This window comes from Cricetulus griseus, chromosome 4, assembly GCF_003668045.3.
Source record: "Cricetulus griseus strain 17A/GY chromosome 4, alternate assembly CriGri-PICRH-1.0, whole genome shotgun sequence".
NCBI classification, from domain to species: Eukaryota; Metazoa; Chordata; class Mammalia; order Rodentia; family Cricetidae; genus Cricetulus; species Cricetulus griseus.
In genome coordinates, this window is record NC_048597.1 from 210,251,513 (window position 1) to 210,276,033 (window position 24,521).

The 24,521-nt window shown below is 45.2% G+C and overlaps 1 protein-coding gene across 1 annotated transcript in view; it reads right to left on the reverse strand.

The window, feature by feature from the left end:
- Positions 1–24,521, reverse strand: part of Ephb1 (EPH receptor B1) — a 298,236-nt gene that overhangs the window by 60,011 nt on the left and 213,704 nt on the right. Inside the window, exons 7-10 of the mRNA XM_035444232.1 lie at positions 21,051–21,213; positions 16,785–16,893; positions 15,919–15,983; positions 3,776–3,898 (exon numbers count right to left, since the gene is read on the reverse strand). Of these exons, the coding sequence (XP_035300123.1) occupies positions 3,776–3,898; positions 15,919–15,983; positions 16,785–16,893; positions 21,051–21,213 (460 nt within the window). The remainder of the gene's footprint in view (positions 1–3,775; positions 3,899–15,918; positions 15,984–16,784; positions 16,894–21,050; positions 21,214–24,521) is intronic.

A 24,521-nucleotide genomic window follows, 5' to 3' on the forward strand; every position in this document is an offset into this window, starting at 1 on the left:
ACTTATTCAGTAAAACTGTCCCTAATTCAATACATTAAATTATTAGCAACCTTTCTGTCTCTGAATTATGGTAAAGTTATGACAAAATTAACTGTGATCCCCATGAGGAAAGGTGGACTTAAAACAATTTACAACATATTAATGACATATTAACCTTCTTGAGTGGTGTCACATCAGGCTCTATAATGGTTAGTTTTCATTCTTTCGTTCAACGTCCTAAACAACTTTTGAAGTAAATGCAATTTGCCTGCCTCATGGTTTCCAGATTCTACTCCTTGACTTTCACTCACATGCATAACCAGCACTCCCACAGCCTAGGTGCCAGGCAGCCTCACTCTTAACCACTACTTAACCTGGTGGTCCTCATTTCTGGGCCCAGCCTCCATGCCAAATGCCCCATAACTTCAATCGCTAAACCTCATAGTAAATCCATTTGCTGTACTACTCCAGCTTGGGTATCTTGTTGCACCAATGCCATCTCCCACCCCACTCCCCTTATCCCAGAATCAGCTCTCTCAGAACCCCTTCTCTCATCTATTCAGTCAGGTGACGGTCTCCGGGCTTCAGAAGGCTTACCCACTCTTTCCCACCATCTCCTTCCCATCAGACCTACAGCAGTTCCCATGGTCCACTTTCTGAACACCATCCTATTGTCCAACCTGCTCAGGAAAGTCTGTACTACAGTTGTTTCATCTCTAGGCCAGCCTGATTCTCCAAACTAACTCACAAAGAATGCTTTCCAGCAGCTTTGTCTCCTCTGTTTTTATTCCATCTACTTGGTCCTGGCAGGCCTGCAGCATTAAGAGGTAGGGGATGAGGGGCTGCAGAGATGGCTTACTGGTTAAAAGCACTTGTTGCTCTTACAGAGGACCCAGGTGCGAGTCCCAGCACCCACATGGTGGTTCATATTCACCCATAACTCCATTTCCAGGGCATCTGATGCCCTCTTCTGGCTTCTGTGGGCACTAAGCATGTCCATGGTACCCATACATTCCTGCAAAATACTCACATGCAAAATAAAGCAAATACAGTTTTAAAGGGATGGGGAAGGTTGTGGCACCTTTAAGAGGTGTAACCTTGCTGGAGGAGTGGATCTCTAGGGGCAGGCTGTGAAGTTTGCTTCCCAGCTGCTTTTTGCACTTACCAGGTGCTTCAGGTACTACCTGATGCTATCCCCCCCATGATGTACTGTATCCCATTTTAAACTGTAAGCCAAAATAAGCCCTTCTAATCTTAAGTGCTTCTTGTCAAGTATCTGCTCACAAGAAGGAGAGCAAGAAAAACAGGAGCCCTCCTGATCCTCCAGGACCCCTAGCCCATGGAATTAAGCACATCCCCTACAAGGGGCGGGGTGGGGGGTCGCTTTTCTGTGCCTGCACTGTTGTGGTCTGAAAGAGCTGACTGTGACCACTCCCTTATTTCCGACTAAGTCTGTATGCCTTTAGAGCAGAGGAGCCATTTATTCTTAGGAAATCCACTTCAGTGTATAGAAAATGTCCATTGAAAGCTTTTTGATGGCAGGAGACAAGAAAAGGGAGGAGGGAAGAAAGCCAGAAGGGAAGGAGAAAAGGAGGAAAGGAGGGAGGGGAGAAGGGACAGAGAAGGCAAGATTGGTTGACTATTGATTTTTCCTTTGTGGCTTTTGCTTTTGTTTTTGATATTTTTTTTCCCATATTACAAACCAGTTTTCTCTTCCTGCACCAATTCTTCTGGGTGACTAAGAGAGACATTGTCGATTATATTGTGTAATTATTACTTTTTGCTTTTTGTTTGGCTACCAAACTCTGTCAGCAAAAAAAGGGGAGCCAGTCTCAGTGAGGCAGGATGTGGGGGAAGGGAATGTGTTTGTAGAGTGTCTTGTGTTAAAATTGCATCCTGTTGTGAACAGTGAGTGAATCCCCACAGGGATCAGCCGTGGGATGGCTCTAAATCACAAGGAGATGGACCTTGGTCCAGTCTGGTCAGCAGGGACCAGACCTAATTCTTAATGCCATGCTGCTGAGCATCATGTAATTTGTTAAATGCATCTCTCTCAATACCATGCAAGCCACACCAAAATGCTGAATCTCCTCTAAGCAGAATGCACAAACACAGCAGCACTGGCAAATGCTACACACAATGGAAGATGAAGGATAGAGTGGGACCATCAATTGTCCCTTTATGGGCATCCGGCATTTGGTGAGCTCACCCCAAATTGTAGCTCCCTGGCAGGATCATAAACGAGAAGGCTCTTTACTCGTCCCCTGACAAAGGCAGGAGGGGTGTTGATGTGTGCTGTCTGGGATGAAATGCAGTCCAGAACACATCACTCTAAGCACATGACATAAATAACAACATTAAAATCACTAGCACCATTACTGCAAGCCATAACAACAATTAATAACACGGGCAAACAGAGAGCAAGACAGCAGGCCCGCCTCCTCAACACTCTTAAGTTTCCTGGAGAAATCAGAGTCTGTGAGAGCAATCCAATTTATCTGGTACCCAACCTTCCAATGCATGATCCTTAAATATGTCAGTGTCTAAAGAGGAAGGGAAAATTCTTGACACAGAAGTAAAAGTCATGGTTCAGTAAAATATTTAATGACAGTCAATGAGAAATATGTAGAGACTCTGGTGGATAAGAGTCTAGTTGGCCAGCTGGAATTCCTGAAGGGTTGGTGGTGGGTGATGGTGAGCAGTGCAGGGAAAGTTCCAGGTTTTTCCACAGTGAGGTCCCAGGAGGCACAAGGATGCAGCGCTTAAGGAGATGGAGATGGCGTCCACTGGGGTATGATTCCCAATGTGACTCCAAATTCCATGAGTGGTTTTGTTGTTGTTGTTGTTTTTATTGTTGTCTGTTTGTTTTTTGTTTGTTTTTTGACTCTTGAGTACATTGAGAGAAGGAGTGAGTGAAAGGGTTATGGCATTTCCTCTAAAGACAACATATGAAGTGGCTGTCTGAAGGATGTCACTTAAACATGCTTTGTTGAGTTAAAATGTTATTGGGAGGTGTCATTTCATGGCTTTCCAGTAACAGGAATCAAGCACTTCAGTGCCAGGAGCAATGAAGAGGACAGTGCAAGCAATGGCTAATAAGAACCAAAGAAACAAAGACAAAGAATGCCCTAGAAGGAAATAAAGTCAGGAAGGGGACCCAAATCAAACAAGTAAAGAGATTGCTTACAAGGAAATTATGTCAGGAATGTTTTTATCTCACATTAAGGCATCTTACCTACCCTACATTAATTGGATGGGTCTATAGAAAAATTGGCTGTACAATCTGTTAAAAAAAAATGAGTTCTCTAGATGGGTCTTTTGGTGTGATTTCTCTGGAGCACCTCAGCAGTTAGTTCTAGTCTAGGCTGGGATTCTTTTCTGTTGCCTGGTCTGGATGCAAGTGTATAAGCATAGGAAAAGGAGAACTCAAACTGGGAGAGAAATCTTGCCCCAAAGTCATTGAGATGCCATTTTCAGCGAGTGGGATACTAGATCAGCTTTTTAAATGATTTATTTCTATCCCTGTGGCTAAGCACACCATATCTCTCTCTTCATCTGGGTTCCCTAGTCTGTTTCCAGAGCTACTCCTGAATCCTTGAAAACTAGAGCTGACTTCTGTGCTTTCCCAAACCATCTTAGCCACTGTGACCAAGGTATTCAAAGATTCTGAGCAAAGTTCTTGCATGTTCTAGTGGTCCAGATTCATCTTCTGAAGAGAATGACAGACATCTAGAATGTTATGAAGACGATGTTTGGACAACAAGAAGACAGAGACGAGGGGAGGGAAGAGCCATACCTGCTCCGATGACCTCTTCAATTTTCACAAAAGATACATCAATCTCCTTGGCAAACTCCCGGACAGCTTCATTGGGGTCCTCATATGTGAAGGGATCAATGTAGATCTTCATCCCTGGGGAGCCTTATTGGGTGAGATAAGCAGATTAAAATCCAAGACAGGATACAGGGCATTGCTACTACTGATGTCCCTAGCACCAAAGGCATTCCTGGGAGGGACCCGTCTCTTAGCCAGATTGTGGTAAACTTCTTCTGCCCAATCTCTTCTTCCTGGGCCTCCCCATATCTCTTCTCACTAGACCACTCTGGTTCTATGCCCTCTACTTCTCCTCCATAGTTTTTCTTTTTCTATACTCTTGATGAAATGTGGAACAGATTATTTATAAGTGACAGATCGGGACCAGTTCCCACACCAGGCACTCACAGAAGCCAAAGAAGCTGATTGATGCCAACCAAATGCATTAGCAGAAAAGTGGTGGCAAAATGGTAGGGTAGATATCAATATTTATCAACTTGACAACTTTCCTGAGTGGAGGCCACTGTTAAGGTTATAACTGACGGCTGTGGTCCACGGCCACAAGAGGGATGAGGATGGATTTTTTAAAAAAGAAAGAAATCGCTATTAGAAAACCCTCAAGACAGAAGTGCCAACACCATATACCAGAAGAGAAAATGTGAGGAGAAAGCTTAGAAATACTAATGCAGGAAAGAGCAATGACTACATAGGAAAAATGGGGTGGAATGAAAGAAAAATGGTAATTGAACCCCCCCATGCCTTCAGACACACTGAAGTATGAAAAACAAATAAAATGGTAGATGAGAAATACATAAAGGAATATAGACCTTGTCACTGATGTATACAGTGGCAAGATAGATAGGTGTGCTTGAGGACAAAATAGAGAATTGTCATTGCAGAAAAAAACATACTTTCAAAAAGTAGAGGACAGGGGACTCGAAAAGCAAATGGATTCATTTGAAATGTAATTTTTCACCTTGTTTGATGCATCATTAAGTGGAGTGTAGAAACTGTCTCCACCATGCTGGAATGGTGAAAGGTGGGGCCTCCAAAAGATGGGCTGTATGATCTACTGCCACATCCCTGCTGATTGCTGTGCCATGATCATGGAGGAGACAGATCAGCAGGGCAGGTCAACTGGGTCCCCATGTGTGGCAGGGATCCAGGCCAAGGCTGGGCTTCAGATTCCAAAACCCTGGCCTCTGCAGCTCACCCACACCTATTCCCCACTGCCTCCAAGCCTTCCACCCAAGCTCCAGTTCTGTCATTTTCCATCAGGAAAACATCTGATGCCTCCCTGGATATCTTGATCACCTCCTTATTCAGGAAAGGATTAAAATCCTAGGACACAATCCAAAGAAGGAAGGAAGATTCACTGAAGAACAGGGGAGATTTATTTCTTTAAGCCAAAGGAAGCCAAATGCCCTGACATGAGGAACAGATTTTCCTCAAAGATCGATTCCTTTGGCCTTAAGCAAATGCTAGTATTCTGGGCTGCTTGTTTGAAAGCAGTCAGCACATTCTAGAAAAGCTTCTAGTGGTGGGATTCAGAGGTTAGGGGCATAGCTCAGCCAGGAAAGTGCTTATCCTGCAAACATGAGGACCTGAGTTTGATGTTAACATCCATGTAAAATTCTGGATGTAGTGGCATTGGATTGTAACCCCAGTGCTGGGGAGGCAGAGGAGGCAGAGACAGGTGACTCCCCAGGGCTCGCTGCCCAGCCAGCATGGCCTAAAGTAGCAAGGTTCCAAAGAGAGATCTTGTCACCCCGCAAAAAAAATGTTGGAGAACACAACACATGAGGAACAACAACTAAGGCTGATCTTGACTGCCATCCATCCAACAAATGTGCACACATATGCTCATGGACTGTACTTGCACACCTCCCACCACATACCCATACATACATGAAAAACTCTACAAACCTGATGCTGTCTTATCTTTGACTTTGGAACACACTAACTAAAATTTGGACAAAGCAAACAGACATCCTAATCTCTATATCGAGTCAACATACTTCATGCTCGAAAACCATGCAAACAAGTTAAAAAAAAAAAAACAGCCACAAAAAGAATCATAATGATTTAAGTAAGTTTGTGACTTTGTCTTGGGCCACATTCAGAGTGACTTTTGGCTGCAGGAGGCTTGTTGCACAAGTGAAACTTTTCCTCCCCAGGGGATAGCAGCATGTGTGCCCATGTGCATGAACAAGAAAGCTCTTCAGTAAGGATAGACCAAGGGCAAAGCAGAGAGGAGGCATCAGTGATTCCCCACCTGCTGTGCAGAGCAGGTGAAGAGCAAATGCAACCAGCCAGACTTGAAGCTTGTGAGAAGCCCAGGGCAGCATCTCCAGGCTGCCACAGCCCTGCTTAGGGGTCCCCCTACAAATGAACTACAGGCCAAGCTATGAAAGCAAATGGCTTATGTGGGGGATGCCAAGAAGGTCAGGAAAGGAAAAAGGAAATCAAACATAAGGCAGCATATTTAAGGTGTGTCCTTAAACCACTGACTATTGTAGGTCATTATAACTGGCATTATCTCCTCAAGGACACTTCGTGAACTTGGATGGGTGATCACAAGGGAGCCAACGTGTTTCCATAGTGATTGCCACAGTCAAAATGTAGGCACTGAATGGCTGGTAACACAGGAAAGAGGGAGACTCCATTGCCAGAGAAAGCAGTCAAGCAAGGAAACACAGATGTTGACAGTGGAGGTCAGCCACCATGCATAGAAAGATGAAGGAGGCAGACAAGACAATACAAAAACAAAATGCAAAAAGAGAGAGAGAAAGGGAGAAAACAGGGGTAAAAAGTGAAACCAGGGTAGTGCCAGCAAGCTGCGACTAAGCCTCCTAATTTTCAACATCCCTAGTGAGGTCCGCAGGTGACATTAGACCCCCAAAGTACTTTATTAATTCTGCATACTACAGCAAGCTCAGACTTATCTCTTACAACAGCTTCTCCACCAATAGGGGGAAATGAGACTTCTCTTCCAGCTTGCCTGTGAGAATAAAGACCCTATGACAAGTGGCAGGCCCAGCACAGCACCCCATGTAACGGGAAGACTCCCTGACTAATAGACTCATTACTGTTATCAACAATTTTTTTTCTTGGAAGTGTGTGGGGTGGTAGAAAAGGAAGTGAGGCATGGTGGGCAGTGGGGGAATGTAAGCCACTTAGGGTTATATTAGTTACTTTCAAAATAACTACCTTGTTATTTTAGATCAAGGGCTTTTAAAGATGTATGCTAAGCTGTCCTGAAGGAGTTCTTCCATGGAAACTAATTAAACAATCTAGAATGGGCTGTAATGAATGGTTTGCAAGTAAAGACATATATGAGGATGAATGGGAAAGGATTCAGAGCTAATGAGCTTTACAGATATTGGCCCCAGCCAGTTTGGGGAAGAAGCCATTCCCAGAAGGGAGACAGCTCATCTCTTGATGGAGCCTCTATTCTTTAGGCCAGTAATGTGCCACAAAGTGCACTCGATGGAAAAAATGTCTTCCCTATGATGAGGCATACACTTACGTCCCCAACAAAAGTCTGAAGAATGAGAGTGTGAACGCTTATGTGCCTGCATTTTTTGCACTCACCTGGACATACATGTGACATAGTTTCTGTGCTGTGTCTGAGGACTTTGGCTGTCGCTGAGGCATTTCCTCAGAAGCCAAGAAGGCTGCTTAAAGTCCAGGACTATGATCTGTTGAAATGCCCAACCAAAATGAACGCCCTAAATCTTGCCTCTAATTTGTCAGTAAGAATCACCCCCGACCCCCGACCCCGTTTTCCTGACATTGAGTAAAAGCATTATTATATGGAGGAAAGAAACTGGGAAAGTTCAATCAAGGTCTAAGAGATGGCTCAAACTCAGTGCCTTTCCTCTAGCCACCGCCACTTAAGAGTCCAATAAGGCAGGAGGAAAAGATGGTCTTGGCCCAGGTCCTCAGGATGCAGGCAGGGGTCTTTGTATTCCAAATTAACAGAGGGATTTGGCTAAGCATATGAATACAATGGACCTCCTTGCAAACACCTTCCCATATGATGACAGATCTCTCTAGACCATGCTCCCAATCTCTAGCCAGCCTTTCTCAAATCCCAGAAGATGAGGAGGAGAAATAAATGCCTTTTTCTAGGCAGAACAGGTCATTTGTCTTTCGGCTCATTTTGTGTTTCTGCATAAATCCTGCATCAGCCTGTTCCTGCTCCCACTTGCCAGTGAGCAGTTTTTAATTATCAGGAAAATGGTATTTAGTGCAATGAATCACCAGACAGTGAACAAGGAATCAAGTCAGCAACGGAGTACAATGCAGACACTGGCAGACTGGGTGCAGATGTCCTCGGTTTGTGAATGCTGAGGAAATACTGTTAGAGGAGATGGCAGCGATCAGAGGTACAGACCCCTATAATACATGATGCTTTATAGGTATTCATGTGCCCTCCCACCACTCTTAGTAATAGAAATACTGTTACAGTGTTAGCCATATTTGAGTTTCCTTTAAAAAAAAAAAATCATTCATTGCATATCTTTGGCGTAAAAGGGGCATGTATGGATTTAAACTTCTGATTGCTAGACTCTCGTATTGTCAGTGCTTTGTTAGTAATCACATCCCCAGCTTTCCCATCTCCTTGTTTACAAATCTCCAATAAAGATCTAATTTGTAAACATGTTCATGGGGAGCATGGCTTCACTGCTCTCTGGTACCTTCCTGTGTGGCATCAAATAGTTCTGGAAGCAGAAGAAATTCCTTTCTACTCTCAGAGACCCCCACACCAGAGGGTCAATGGAAGTGGCGGAGTTGAGCTATGGGGATGCTAGAAGTCTTCATGGGGAAATTTAAAAGGTTATGGAGACATTTACAAGTGCCAGGGGTGCAAGGAAAAACAGAGAGCTCGCTGTTGTAAACAGCAGGTAACATGCATGGACTCAGAGCTACGGGAGAAGACCCACTGCCCTTGTGCAATCTTGGTGTGCATTCTGAATTAGAGCTAGCAGCAGGGCCATCTGCAGGCTAGTTGTGACAACTGATCCTAGGGGTTCAGAGGTTCCAGCAAAATCCAGCTGGCCTCTAGTTGAGGGAAGATTGCTAGAAACTGCAGGGTCATGTTGGAGACTGAGTGAGTTGGGTTGCTTCCAGTCATTAATATTCTTGTGTCCCAGCAGGTTTTGATGGAGTCATAAGGGGATGAGGAAGTGTGCCTGCTTGTACCTCATTCTGAATCCAAGAGAGACTTTGTCACTTTGTGACTCATGCAATTTTGTCCAGGTATTTGAGCATGAGAGGGGAGCTATTTAGAAACATGTGCAGTCCTTAAGGGACCTTCTCTGATACTCTGCCTCAGGGTGTCAAGCCTCCCTCTTTTCCTCGCTACTGCTAGACATCCAACCAGCACTGTGGCATCTACAGGAAAGCAAAGGTCTCAGGACATGAAAGGGTACAGTGCTGGATGGTGCTGAATCAAGAGACCATGCCTGGTAATGGGTTATAAACTACAGAGACCTGAGAAGGCAGAAGGCCATGGATGCCACTCTTCAAAGTCAGAGTCCTAGAAGCTCCAGAATAGGAATAAATGGAAGGATAGCAGTACATGTTACAACAAAGGAGAAGTTTAGAATGTTCAGAGAGAGCTTGGTGCCGAGTGTGGAGGAAGAGGGAGACCAGCTTGAAGCATAGGCAGCAATGTTGATAGACAAGCACTGGGACCCCAGTTACCAAACATAGATGTGACATCTGATGCCACTGGGCATGCAAAGCTGACAACTGTTTTGTTGGCAGTGGGGGTATTTTGAGAGCAGGGCATTGGGGAGCTTATTTTGCAGAGGTAGGCTAGAGAAATGGCTATGAAGTGGCCTTGGCAATTACTTAAAGTCTAAGATGGCAGCATCTGCAACCGAAGTGTTGGAAGGAAGACAACAAAAGAGGCTAGAACAAATACTCCTGGAAAATTGCTTAACACCTCCATGCCTTGTGGGTACATATGACCAGAATAGACAAGTTCTTCCAGGCAATGATCTCTGGTGCTGGGCTGCTGGAGTCCTACTGGGAACCCAAGGACAATAGATAATCGTCTTGAAACTACTAGAGGTAACAATGGCATACTCATGGGTGAATCTAGATCTTTCCATTTATTTGACATTCAATAAACAGTGACTGTAAACTCAGCTTCCTTTTGTACCAACCTTCACTTATGTATGATCTACTCTTTTGTTTGTTTGTTTTTGTTTTTCAAGACAGGGTTTCTCTGTGTAGCAGCCCTAGCTGTCCTGGAACTAGCTCTGTAGACCAGGCTGGCCTGGAACCCACAGAGATCTGCCTGCCTCTGCCTCCCAAGTGTTGGGATTAAAGGCGTGAGCCACCACCCAGTCCTAATGATCTACTCTTAATGTCCCAGTCAGTCTTTTCCTTCCAGAGTCCTCCTGTCCTGCTTCTCCAGCCTCAGGTGATTTCTTGAGGGTAGGGTGCAATCTTTGAAGTCCAGAATGCATCAACCACCCAGAATACAGTAACTCAGACATGCTTCTGGGTGTGACTTTATCCCATCTCACACCTAAGGCAGGAATTTTTAAAATCGCATCCATTACTAAAAATTCTTCAGCCCTAGCACCCATTGTAGAGGAACCTCTTGATGGACAGCCCCTGTGAATCGGGCAACATACTGCCACTGAGTCAGACATTTGCCACACCCGACACAGGCAGGCTGCTCTCCTCTGGACAGTTGCTTTGTAGAATGTGTCCTTCTTGAGTTGGTTCTTAACAGCACAAAGAGTAGATGCACACATTTAATACAGCAAGTACTCAAAATGGGTGTTATTAGCATTGGTCTCAGGAGTGCTGCTGAGAGTAAGCATGTGATCAGCTAGGCTTTTCTTTTTTCCACACAAATAAATAGTAAGTGGGATCACTCCCTATTTGTGCTGCTTTAGTTTTGTTTTAACCTAAACACTAGGTTCCAGATTTATCCTGCTAACACTTTGTCTTGCAGATTTCAAATTAGCATTCAAAGCTGTTGGGTAGCTCTGAATTTTGATTCTGTCTTTTATGGTGTTAGTTCTGCTTCCCAACTGTTACCTACAAACTCGATCAGCATCCCCACACTTGCATCTGACTTGCGAAGTTAAAAAAGCCATCAAGCAAACATGGATTGAATTGGACAAGAGCTAGAAAAACACCAGGGACTTTCCTCCTGAATGACAGTCACTAACTCACCTTCTCTCCATATGAAGACAAAGTCTGTATCTACTTAACAGTGCCTTCCATTATACCATAAGCACTACCCATGATTCTTGAATTTACTAAATATATGGCCTAATTAAAAGAGACAAGGTCCCATAATTTTTTTCTTAATTACCTCTTGTCTATTTCTAATGATGACAGAATTCACGCTCATATTCTCAGATGCATGTGTTTCACAGTGTCTTGGGGCATTAGTCTGGCTGGGCCTGGACTCACAACTATGCCCTCCCTCTGCTCCTTTGCTTTGTCTGAAGATTATGTTTTCCAATCTCAAGTATTATGGTTGGTTTTACTGTCTATTTGCCACATGTCAGAGTCACCTGATAAGGGAGCCTCACCTGGAAGTGTGCTGATTTCTTTGATTGATATGGGAAGGCCCACTCTGATTGTTGGTGGTACCTTTTGGTATCAGTGTAGATAAAAAGGGCATGGAAGAAGAAAAATTATCTTGCCTGCCTTTTCCTTGCCTGATCTCCCTCTTAGCCACTGAGTTAATCTGTCCCATTGCTGCTGCTGATGATGATGATAATTCCTATACTAATATCAGAACCAGCATATTCAAGCTTCATGTCCAAGCTTTCTTTAGGAGTAGGAACCAGCAGTTCTCCAGGAACCTTCAGAGCTTCTGGTGCCAGATTGAGACAGCTGAGGGCCCCAGCTTCAACAGCTTGTGTGTGTGTGTGTGTGTGTGTGTGTGTGTGTGTGTGTGTGTGTGTGTGTGTGTAAGAGAAAGAGAGAGAGAGAGAGAGAGAGGGAGGGAGAGGGAGGGCGGGAGAGGGAGGGAGGGAGGGAGAGGGAGAGAGAGAGAGATTATTCATCCCATTGGTTGGTTTTGGTCCTCTAGAGAAACCTGACAAATACAGGTCCTTACCTCATTTATGCTTTTTTTTTTTCAAAACATCTAGTAGACATTGTAAGTTATATTTTCCACTTAGAGGCAGTTTTCTTAGTACTGATCTCCTAGCCCTCAACCCGTTCACAAAACCCAATTTCCCTTCATCTCCAAACTCATGCAACCCACCCAGCTCAGAAATCCCTGAACACCTGTTTGCATCCCCCCCCCCAAATAGAAAGAGCCATAACTTCCTAAAGTCAGGTTTCTAATCCTTCACACCCTACCTGGATCATCCTCTCCAGGTCATCTGCAATTAGCCAACAGTTTATGAGAACTGGACCAAGAAACCATGACAACACACTGTCTACCCATTTCTGAGCATGAGAAGCCCATGTCCCTTCCCACCCTTGAGCATGAACCCCTTTATTAGACTGACTGACACCACACCCAGCATATTCTCTTTCTATCCCACCCTCCAGGAAGTGTTTTCCACCAATTCACATTCCCCTTTATATCTCTGCTCACTAGGGCAGCAGTTCTCAAACCTGTGGGCCAACACCTCCACAGTGTTGCATATCAAATATCCTTATATCAGATATTTACATTATGATTCATAACAGTAGAAAAATTACAGTTATGAAGTAGCAACAAAAATAATTTTATGGTTGGGGTTGGTTAACCACAACATGAGGAACTGAATTAAAGGGTTACAGTATTAGGAAGGTTCAAAGCTATTGTTCTAGACTCAGGGGTAAAATGAGTCAGTTACTGAATACAACATCAAGTTTTCCAGTACCCAAATCTACCATGCCTTTACATGTTAGGGAAGATGAGACTTTGCAAATGTTTCTTTACTGTCTCTTTCAACCTCTGCATCACTTTAAAAGGGAGAGTCTGGAAGACAAGAACCACCAGCTCCTTCACAGTACCCCCTGGAGGAGCCGAGGGAGTTGGCGTTCCCAGTCAATGGTGAACAGAGTTGAACTCAGATGTTCTTTTACTCCCAGACCAGGAAGCCCTCAGAGCTTCCAAAGCTGTCCACACTCCACTCCATGGTGGACATTCATATAAGGGTCCAGACACAGTTTATGAATCTGCATGCACAATTGGGCACATTTGAGCCTTTTGACTCTTGGAATGGGACTCAGAGGTGGGGACTCACAAATCATCAACTGGGGTGTGGGATATTCCTTTACATTGTGTGAATATATGTCACTGTGACTGGTTTAGTAAAAAGCTGATTGGCTAATGGCTAGGAAGGATTTTCAGGGCAGAGAGAATGCTGGGAGGAAGAAGGGCAGAGTCAGAGGAGTTGCCAGCCAGACATGGAAAGGAAACAGGAGATGCAAGATGAGAGAGAGGAAGGCAGAATGTAGATTAATATAAATGGGCTAATTTAAGTTGTAAGAGTTAGCTAGTACCAAGCCTTAGCTATTGGCTGAGCATTTATAATTAATATTAAGTCTCTCTGTGGTTATTTGGGAGTGGCTGCTAGAACACAGAAAAACTCCACCTACAGCGGGCACCTGGAATTATACATAGAGCTGCACACAAGACTAGGCACATAAAATATGGGGAGACCACGAGGTATGCAGCCAGACTCAGAGGGATTGTATAATCCACCTCTTCAACCCTCAAGCTTTGTCACTCAGGAAAGTCACTGTCCTTCCAGGGTTACCACCTATTTCCTTGAGTGGTTGTGGAAACTATGGGAGTCAAGGCAAGCTTCTAGATTAAAGTTCCCAGTGTGGGCACAGATGACACCTACCATAGCCACCCTTCCACCTCTATCTGTCTGACTCTCCCTCCCAGCCAGACTCTTCCTTTATCAGAGTTTTAGTTTTCCCTTCTGGTCTTTGTGCCTGAGCCTTCCTCTAGCTGTATGGTCCTTTGATCATGATTCTCCAATAACAATGGCTTCAACCAAAAAGACAGCTGTTCATAGGAGAAAAGTACAAAAAAAATGCAACTTGGTGCACAAGGGTGTGGCTTAGTTAGAGAACCCAGTTGTGTGGGAAGGGGAAGGGGCAGGTGTCAGAGCTCAGGTGTGTGGGATGGGGGTGTGTGGGGTAGGAGGCAGGTGTCAGACATTGATTAAAAGAGAATAGTACACAGAGGAGAAGGGCATTTAGAAATGGCTCATATATCTAGGGTAGCCTAAGAAGTAAACTGAGCCTCCCACAAGAACTCTACATCCACCTAGCAACAATAGGTGAAACTCACTGACTGACTCCAGTCATGCTCACTGGATAGCAAGGACTCTCTGGCTGAAGACTGGGGGGTAGTTCTTTTTTACAGAGACTAGGACTCAGAGATACCTCCCACTGTGGCTATTGAGGTGATGAGTACCCCACTCTCCCACATAGGGAGCCATGAGCATTTTAGAAACACATTTTTATACACCAAGTAGCCTGGCAGAAACACACTTCAAGAGAAGAATGGCCAAATGTGAGGTTGAAGTTGTCAAAAGAGCTTCATCACTCTACCCTGGATGCCTGGGGATACTCTGTGCCCCACCTTTAGAAAGAGAGTTCTTGGCTGAGTCACCCTGGGGCACTGTTAGTAGTCTCTAGACTTCAAAATGAGATTGCATTTTTTGAAACCAATCATGTACTCTTGTGGTCCTGATGCTTTCAGGCCAACAGGACCATCTATAAATGCTTTCCTTATCCAAAGAGGTCAGGAACGAGACCTGAAATGGACATCCAATGGCTCATCCCAGGAAGGAGCTGGCCCAGAGCAGACAAGGAGGCAATGCCAGAAGCCAGAGCTAGTGAAGTGAAACAGAGTGAGGGCTTCCGGACAGTTCTAAGGCATCAGAATGGTACCTGTCTTCTGAGAGTCAGATACCAAAGTCTGGCTTCAAGAGATGGCCTGGGGAGTCCTGGTGTGTTATGGTGGCTTTTCCTTGCAATGCCTACATGCCCTGGTTATGAAAGGTTTGACCTTATATAAATCTTCAGCTGTGCTTTGGTTGAAAAGCCATTTCTAGGGAATGCCTTTTGAGCAGCTCAGGCTCCTACCCTCCATATTAGAACACGTGCTCCTTCATAACATGGTTGCAGCTGTGAACATTGCATTCCTTCTTGTCCCAGGTGACCTTGGAGAAGGAAAGTCCTCCGGTCCTTGAGAATTTTATTCTTGGAAGCCATTTTTACTTACAAAAGAACCAAGCCAGTGAACATGAACCAGGGCTTCAGGTTATACGTGCCTATGGGATCTGCTCATGGCTGAGTGCTCAGGACAAAAGAGGTTTAGGACACCAGAGCAGGCCTGGAGTGTGATGTGGCTTACAGGGGAGAGCCCAGTGTGCTGGAGCAGATACCTCAGGGCCTCTGTGGAACTCAGAAACAGTCCTTTAGAAACAGCGTCTTGTGTAAGGCTCTAAGTACTTGCTTCTGGAAGCAGGAAGGTGGCCCACCCTCTTGGGGACTGGTTTAGACTGCAATTCTGAAATCATTCAGGGAAGGAGCAGAAATTTTGATATAGAATCATATGTATGTGGGTGAAAGAAATCTGAGTTAAAGAGAGAAAAGCAGGGGGAAGATAATGAATGAGAAAAACTTTTGAAGGTACCATTTAAAAGAAAAAAAATGCTTAGGAGCTACCCCAGCACTTCAGCCTCCTGGGCTCTGTTATCTTTTTAATTCCCTGCATTCATGTTCTATGGCTTATCTGTGAATTTGGTTAACACATTCCCCAGCCGCTCAACTGGATAAGATAAGGTAGAAGATGTTAATAGAGAACCCTCCATCTTTCCCCACTGAGTGTGATTTCAGGATTCATTGACTTGCTAAACCCCATCTTCCCCTGTCTCGAATATGGCTTATCAGTGCAGAAAGTAATCTCCCACCAGGAGTCCAGTGGCTGCCCAGAAAGGGCGGGCAATGGATGGCCTGTGGTCTCCAGGGACTTGCAGAGAGGTGCCACATAGGCACTGAGGACTTGTCAGACATTTGCTGTTGTACCTGATTGTCACTAGGCTGACTCTAAGGACCACTGTACACGCTAACTGGCTTGATTCACTGGGTCAGTCTGTGGGCGTGTGCTCTCTACTCACCTCTGCCCGTGCTGTAATGCTGGAGTTTATCACTGTACACAGCCTCTTTGCTGTAAGCTCGTTTCCTGCAGATAGAGAAGAGGGGCTTTCTTAGCAGAGTCACACCCAGGTCTCATGCCCAGACACAGAACTCAGCCTGGTGTCTCCTGCAATTTGGATCTGGGAACCCCTCACTGGAAGGTTTTGTTTTTGCCTTAGCTTACATTCTGGTTGACCAACACACATTCCCTTGGGCAGAGGCTTCAGCTTTCAAGCCAAAGACTTGCAGGCACCAGGAAAGGTTGTGGGCATCTGCCAAGAGGGCAATGGTGATGAGGGCTCCCATCAGTACCAGTGAACTGCAGAACTGCTTGGTGGGAGCCTGACTACAGGACTTTGCAGGCAGTATCTGGGATAACCACCCAAGGCAGCTGCAAACAGTATTAAAAATTCACAAGGCCTTCAGGCCAGAGCTCAGCAGAGCTCAGTTCACACCGTCTCCTCCTTACCCCCTCTTCTTCCTGCTTGCCTCTTGCCTGCTGCCCAGGGCCTGAGCTCTCTAACCAGAAGACTGCTGGTGCACAGCTGTGATGCTCCGGTGGGTCAAATGCAATTTTGTAACTGTCACTCTGAAAAGTCCTTGTGCATGAGGGGCTAAAAGTCTTGGCTAAAATGAGGTTGGAGGATGGATGCTGTTTACTTAGAGTCTTGCCCAGTTCCCATAGCAGGTTTTTATCCGAGGCACAAAGAAAATAAATCATCTTGAGATTTCTAGGCTGATATTGGAGAACTTACCCAGGCTGCCCAACTGGGGAAGGGCCAACATGGGAGATGGGTACATAGAGAGGGACTTCCTGGGGTCAGGGAGGGTTGAGTGGTGGACCTACCTGCTGCAGACGATAGAGATGGCCACCAGAGACACAACAAATACAACCCCGGCGGCTGCAGAGCCAGCAATCAGGGGTAGCTGCTCTCTCAGCTCTGACTTGTAATCATCTAGGTAAGAAAGAAAGGAATTAGAATCCATGCATCCTACACACATAGCTGGTCTGTGTATGATACTAAAGACACCAGATACATGGGTATGCACATACCTGGCCTGAGTGTGTGATACCAAGGACACCAGATATATGGGTATGCACATACCTGGCCTGAGTGTGTGATACCAAAGACACCAGATATGTGGGTATGCACATACCTGGCCTGAGTGTGTGATACCAAAGACACCAGACATATTTGTACATGTGGGCCCAAGTTTCTAATGCTTCAGCAATAAAAACAAAACAGCAGGGACAATTTTGGTAACTCATGGCTGATGACAATGGTCTCCTAAGAGAAGGTGACTCCCAGCCTTCCCTGCTTGGCTCCAAAGGTTTCTCCAAGTCCTTTTGGCCTTGTGAAGAGTAAGACCAATGGAGGGGAATTGAAAGCTGTTGCTGAAACAGCTTAAGCTGTTGAAATGCAACTTGTCAACAGAATCATTGAGCAGATTTTTACAGTTTATCTGTAGTCAGCCAGCACTGCAGCAGGAGCTGTGGAGGATGAAGAGATGCCAGAGAAATTGCCCAGCACTCTCAGCTCCCACTTGACAAGAAAAGGATTGACGTTTCTGCCAAGTGCTAAAACAATGCTGCATTACTGGTAGAGTGGAACACCTCAGGGTCATAGAAGTGGGCAGAGATGGCACAAACCCTGGCATTGCCTGTGTATTCTTTGTGGTCTTGGGGGAAATTATTTTACCTTTACTATTTATGGGTCTCTTGACAGTTGACAAAAGGTCAAACCATGTAACTGGTTCACAATATCTGACCTACATCACAGATGTAGCCAAATTCTACTTCTCTTTTCTTGAATCCACACCAGCCACCCAAGTCATCTTGTTATCCTTATTGTGGTGGTGGCCATTGTCAATGGATGCTGCTAAGAAGCCATTATCTACAGCTTTAGATCCAGGAATAGGGAAGGTCATCTGCTTATATTTTATTATGATTAGGGTTGTCAGATACAGCAAACAAAAAAGCACACTTCAAATAAATAATGAATGATATTTTAGTATAAATATGCACCAAATATTGCATGGCCGATATTTGTCCTTACACGTTATCTACCTGGAATTAAAAAATTAAACTTATCTCCCTATATTTTATCTGACAACCTCAATGGCAAACCTCACTACAATAAGGGTCCCCATAAAACCATACCAGGACCTCTGTGAGCACAGCTGTTGACCACCACTATGTCTGAGCCCCTCCTCAAATCTACTGGTGAAGATCAGGGTGTCTGCATGTTTCACTAATACCTCAGCAAGGTCTTATGCTCACCAGTGTTTGCCCATTTCATCTCTCTGGGCAAAACAGTAACTTGTAGAGACAGGGCTGTTGGCACTTAGTGTGTATGCATGTGGATACACATGGTGTTGAGGCCAGAAGACAACTTCAGATATCATTTCTCAGGAACCATTACACTTGAACTATCCACTCAGACTGCTGTTGGCTCTTAAAATGCCTCATTCTATAAACTATAGAGGCCAAAGGTGGAATTTTGGTTTCCTCAGCTGAGAGTTTTGTTTGTGAATCTGTATTGTGTGTATCTGTGTGTGTGGAAGTATGGTTTTGTGTGAAGTGAGTACAGGGCCTGTGGAAATCAGAGAGCGTATGGGATCCCCTGGAGTTGGAGTTACAGGCGATTTTAAGTTCACTCCTGAAGTGAATGCTGGGAACTCAACTTGGGAAGAGCAAGCAGTATGCATTCTTAACAACTGAGCCATCTCTTCAGCACTACCTGGGAGTATTTTTTCTTAAATATGTATTTAGAAAAGAAAGTTGGCAGGAAATGAAATGCAGGGAGCCACAATGATGAATCTTTGGCAAAGTCTTCACAAATCAAATCTTCACAGAACAATATGAAACCCAAAGGTGATGATGATGACAGGAAAAAAAAAAAAAAAACTAAGCAAAGGTTAGCTCACAGTAGTTAAAGAGTATCCAGGGCACCATGTGGCAGTCACCTGCCCAGTACAGACACTGACCTAGAAGGGTCCCATGGGTCCTCCTGCTTGGATGGCCATCCTACTGATCAATCTTCAAACTCCCACTCTGCTGCAGACAGGCCTGCAGCTTCAGTGACCGTCATCACCAATAAACAAGCCCCGTCATTAAGATAAATTCTCTCAAATTTGGCCACTTACCAGAACTCTCTTACATCTTCCCTCTCTTGGGTCTGCAAAACTTAACTGCCAAATGTAAAACGAATAGCCTTCTTGGGGGAAATTTGTTACTTCTTGATTTGTCTAGCAGAATTGCCAAGAGACCAGTGCTCAGAGCATTTGGAGTTTGGGGCTTTTAATCCTGTGTACCTCCTGATGCCAAAGTGCCTATAAATCTAGATGGTAAGTGAGGTGCAAAATGGGGGAGCAGAGTCCTTAAGGGAGAAGCAGATGGCCTGCGTTCCTGCCATCCCAGCAGTGTTATTAATCTCAATGAACGGGCTCACCTTTCTACCCCATCTCACCAGCCTCAAAACATGAGAGAAATTTCACCTGGCATAAACTCAACAGGCTACACACTCTAGTCTCAGAGCGGCCAGATAGCTCATGCAAAACATCCAGCTGTGTTGCTTCAAAATGGGGGGCACCATCTGGGGTAACTGTTGCTCTCCTTAATCTCTCTCCTCATACCAGAACACCCAACCCATCGCTGCCATCATTTTTTTCACCAGAAATTTTTAGATAAAATAATTTGATTTTTAAATATTTCTAATTAATGTAGAAACTGCTTTCAAGATAAAACCTCAAGTCTTATCAAGCATCCAGCCTAAGAGAGCCAGTCTAAAATAGACTGCTTTGTGGGAAAAAAAAAAGACATTTCAAATATGTTAACTAGCAAAGAAATCATGAAGAGCTTTTAACTGGTGGGTTGTAGAATAGATTGACATTGTATGAAAATGGCTCATGAATGAGTCTATATAGACAGGTAGGTAGGCAGAAAGATACAGGAATGCACAAACTCTGGTAGGTGGCTAGCTAAAGGAAAGAGGTGAGTAGTGAGACAGCCATGGTTTTGCTCAAAGCCAAGGCTGCAGTGAATCAGACCCACTGAACTAACGATGGAAGTGTTCTCAGAGGATTAGGGAGCAAAGTTAAAATAGGGGACAAATAAGTTCCCAAAGAAAAATATTTAGGGGTGTGTGTACAATAATTCATATAACTGGCAACCTGGAAGGATCTAGAATGTCCCAGGAGACAAATGTCTGGGCGTATCTATGAGGGAGTTTCTGGCCTGGGTTGATTGAGATGGGAAGAGGCACCCTAAATATAAGTGACACCAGGCCATGGGCTGGGGTCCTGGATTGGATAATCCATCTCTTCCTGTTTCCTGACTGTGGAAACAATGTGTGCAGCTGCCTCAGGTTCCTGCTGCCATGACTTCCCATAGTATGCCCCCAGACTGTGCACCAAGATGGACTCTTCTTTCCTTCCGTTATTTCTGTTAGGTACTTTGTCACAGCGAGAACTGTTGGTCAGGAGGATGGACTGAAAACAGTCCTCTGTTCTCTCTCTCTCTCTCTCTCTCTCTCTCTCTCTCTCTCTCTCTCTCTCTCTCTCTCCCTCTCTCTCTCTCTCTGAAATACCTGAGCAAGTCATGGGTGACATGACTGTAATATTCTGAGATTCTGGGCACATGGACCAAACCTTGTCTCCTCTTTGTTGTTGTTGTTTTTTTTCTTCTACTGGAGGCAGTGAGCTCTGTTCCAGAGTCCAAGCACAGAGGAGTGATATAGAGGCGAGGTGGAGGAGGCAGTACAGGCCCCGGGACCCTCTTAAGGAGACAAGGAGGCAACTGTGAGACATATGGGGCCTCACTATTGGGAAGGTGCAGAAACACAGAGGGTATAGAGCCACGTGGGGTACCCTTCCGAGGCACCCAGTCAGATGCTGAGAGAGACAGAGACCAGACCTCAGAGTGTTGGCGTGTACCAAAACAGTCCACATGGCCCTACTAGGAGGCAAGTCCTACTATAGGAACACCACTCGTCTAGTGGGACTAGGTGTTATGGAAGTTTCTGTGGAATTGCTTTTGTTTTTCGCCATTGCCTACCCTGTGCCCGTGTCATTTACACTCCCAACACTCACTACCCCGCCACACCGGCCTTACCATCTGTCAGGGTCTGGAAGCACATCTTTCCACTGAACTTGCCGTAGCCAGCCACGGTTCGGGCGCGCACCTGGACCACATACACCATGCCGGGCCGTAACCCATCAATACGGGCCGTGTTGGTCTGGCTCCTGGCCATGGAAGAGTTGAACTCATTGTGCTCCTAAAGGAGAGACAAGGGGAGGGAAAGGGGTCACCAGGCAACTCTGTGAGGGCACTCAGTCCCATCAGATCTCGGTCTTACACCTTTGGTAGTAGTTATCTTTCTTTGAACGAGGATAGCCTGCCTGGGCCAAGGGAATGAAGAGTCACCCTTGGCCATGGGGTGGTAACACATTTAAGAAAGGAATCTGAGGAAAGAGTTGAACTCCCACTGCCTGACTGGGAGTTCATAGAGATTTTCTGCCCATGCCCCAGCCCTCCCTCAGGGTTCACATATAAAATAACAGCTCCTGTAAGCTCTGCAGATTCTGTCACATCTCTGACCTCAAAAATGGCAAGCTTTGCAGCCTCCACATGCCGTTTTCCTGCCTCTATTTGCTTCTGCTGAGGTGCAGCGCATTCTCTCACTACTGGAGATCTGCTGGCTATGCTGTACAGCTACTGTTCTAGATGATTCCTGAGGTTCCTCCAAGTGTTCAGTAAAGAGCTTTGTCTCCATTCTGCTGAAGTGGCTGAGGTCATTATAGAAGGCCTCTCACACCTGCTTCTGCCTTCTCTTGGCCTTATCTGGGTATCCATGTTCCAACTCCCCACCATCACTCAGTACCCGAGACAGCATGCCCCTTCTCCCTGGATCCTCATCCCTTCCATCAATGCCAGGAATCAACCTATCATCCTGCCTGCCTCTCTCTAACACCTGATCCCTGTTCTCTATGGTCTCATCTGTCCATTCCACATCTCTGGTGTGCACAGACTTGTGTGTGCTGTTTTTCACTCTGGCTCTTCTCACCATGAGTACCTTTAAGGCATCGCTTCATCTTCTTGCTGCTGATCGTAGTTAGTTAACAACAGAGTGGCGACTGGAGTTTTGTCGTCTCCAACCCCTTCTGATGCTTCCCACCCATGTGATGTTTGTCCAGTGTCAAGGTTCTTGTCTTAAAAGGCCCATGCTTTAACTGTCATCAGATGGAAAGGAAACTTCTAGACTTGGACAACCATGCCCTTCAGGATGAAACTGGCTCTAATCACTCATGTTCCCTTAAAGCCATGGTCTTACTATTCCTCTGGGAACCACACCCAAGCCACCAGCATTTTGCTCAAGGCTATTTCCACAGTCTGAAATAATTTTGCTCCCTCCAGGTTATTTAAGCTCGCATCCCCCAGCACCTCCTCCCTAGGGAGTCCTATTTCAGTTCCTCAGCACATAGGCTCTTTATTACTGTCCTTGCTGTTTACAGCTCACTCTTAGCACCCTATACATCAGTCTGGTCTCTATTTCCATGTGAGCATATCTTTTCTTTGCAAGGATGCTGGACTACCGCTAAGTCTGCCAGAACAAAAGCTTAGAATCAGGGCCTTCCTCTGAATGCACAGTGAACCTTGGAGCATGATGACTTCATTGGAAATGAAGAGGCTGGGTCACTAAAAACAGACCAATCCCCAAACTCCTGTTCAGATCTGGGAACCATTAAGAGTCCTAGGCATAATGATTCAAGACGCAAGGAGACAGATGAGAGAAAGGTGCACACAGAGATTCTGCAACCCACATGCTCAGCCAAATCCCAGGGGGCAGGGAACACAAGGAAGTGAACTAGCACAAAAGATTCCCATTTTCCTAAAATATGTAAAACTGTGCTTTGCAAAATCCCCCCACTGGATTCTCTCATCTGGTCCATCATCAGGTTATTGTATATATGGGTGTGTATGGACTATGGGTCCCAAGTGTGGTTGGTCACTTCTGGGGAGACAACAGTATGTGGAATGGATCAGAAGAAACACAGATGACAGCAGTGTAGATTGTGGGACATGGCAGATGGAAACGGACAGTGGGAAAGGGGCTGTGGAGATGTATCAAAAGTAACCAAGCCCAGACTTGGGTGAGAGAGGGAATCAGGAAAGAGTAGCATAGGTACCTTCATACAGATGAAAGACATCAACCACATTGCATTGGTAACTGGGGGTCAAGAACAGAATAAAACAGACTAAATGAAGGCTCAAAAGGGCTGAGGAGCATGCAAAGTATACTGCATGGTTTTGTGTCAACTTGACAAAAGCTAGGTCATCTGAGAGGAGGTAGACTCAATTAAGAAAAAGCCTCTATAAGATCAGGGATGAAGGCAAACCTATAGAGCATTTTCTTAATTAGTGATTAATGGGGGAGGGCTCAGTCCATTATGGGTGGGGCCACCACTGGGCTGGTGGTCCTAAGTTTTATAAGAAAGCAGGCTGAACAAACCATGAAGAGCAAGCCAGTAAGCAGCACTGTTCCATGTCCTCTGCAGCAGGTTCCTGCCTTGTTTGAGATCTTGCCCTGACTTCCTTTGATGATAGGTATGCAAGCATAAACCCTTTCCTCCACAGTTTGCTTTTTGGTCATGGTATTTCAACACAGCAATCAAAACCTTAACTAAGACACGAAGAATTTACATATCTGGAGTGTAGGTGGCATAGGGGTCATAATGAAAAGGTTTGGCTTAAGAAGTCATGGTTCAAGGCTAGCTTCAAGTGACAGTTGGAAGTTATGCAAAGGCCCTAATAAAGGGGTTATCCACTGAGTCCTGAGGAAAGTTGTCTGGAAAGGAACCTCTCACTGGCCTTTGCATCTACGTGAACAGCAGGGACTGGAGAGGATTACCCTGTGGTCCTCTCCACCCAGTGAGGAACTGAGCAGACGGGATGTAGAAAGGATGCCATCTAGAACCTGCTAATTAGTGTTTTGACACACTGAAGACAAGAGATCAGAAACTATGAGCATCACCTCATCAAGTGGTGAATAAGAAGAAAACACCATTGCTCCAAATGCAGGCAGCTGCCTGACTTCTCCGCTTTAGCTGGAATCAGATGGAATCACGCACTGCTTGAGATGAGCGAAGCAGTGATTGGGTAACGCTTACTGGGGGAAAAGTGTTTTGATATATTGGCATTTGGATGGTGAGGACCAAATGTTAACCCATAATCACTTTCCAGTCCACACACTCTTGAAGCGGTTCAGTGATTAAAATGGGCATCAGTTCTTGTTCTTTGCCAAGTCATTAATCAATTCCAGACAAATGAGTGAGAGCGATGAGCAAGGTTGCTTATGACTGGTTTGATTATAAGTATGTGAAGACGGAGGGCACAGTTACTGAGGGCAGTGGCTATGTCTCCATTATCTCTGCACCCCACCCCCCAGCATCTCAGCTCCTCACTGCCTGGGCTCGCCACAGCTCAGTGTTAAGGGAATGAGCAAACAGCCCACTTACCATCAGCTGAGCACAAGGTATTGCTTAGGTTTAGAAGCGTTTCTGTGAGATCTTGAAATACGAAGAG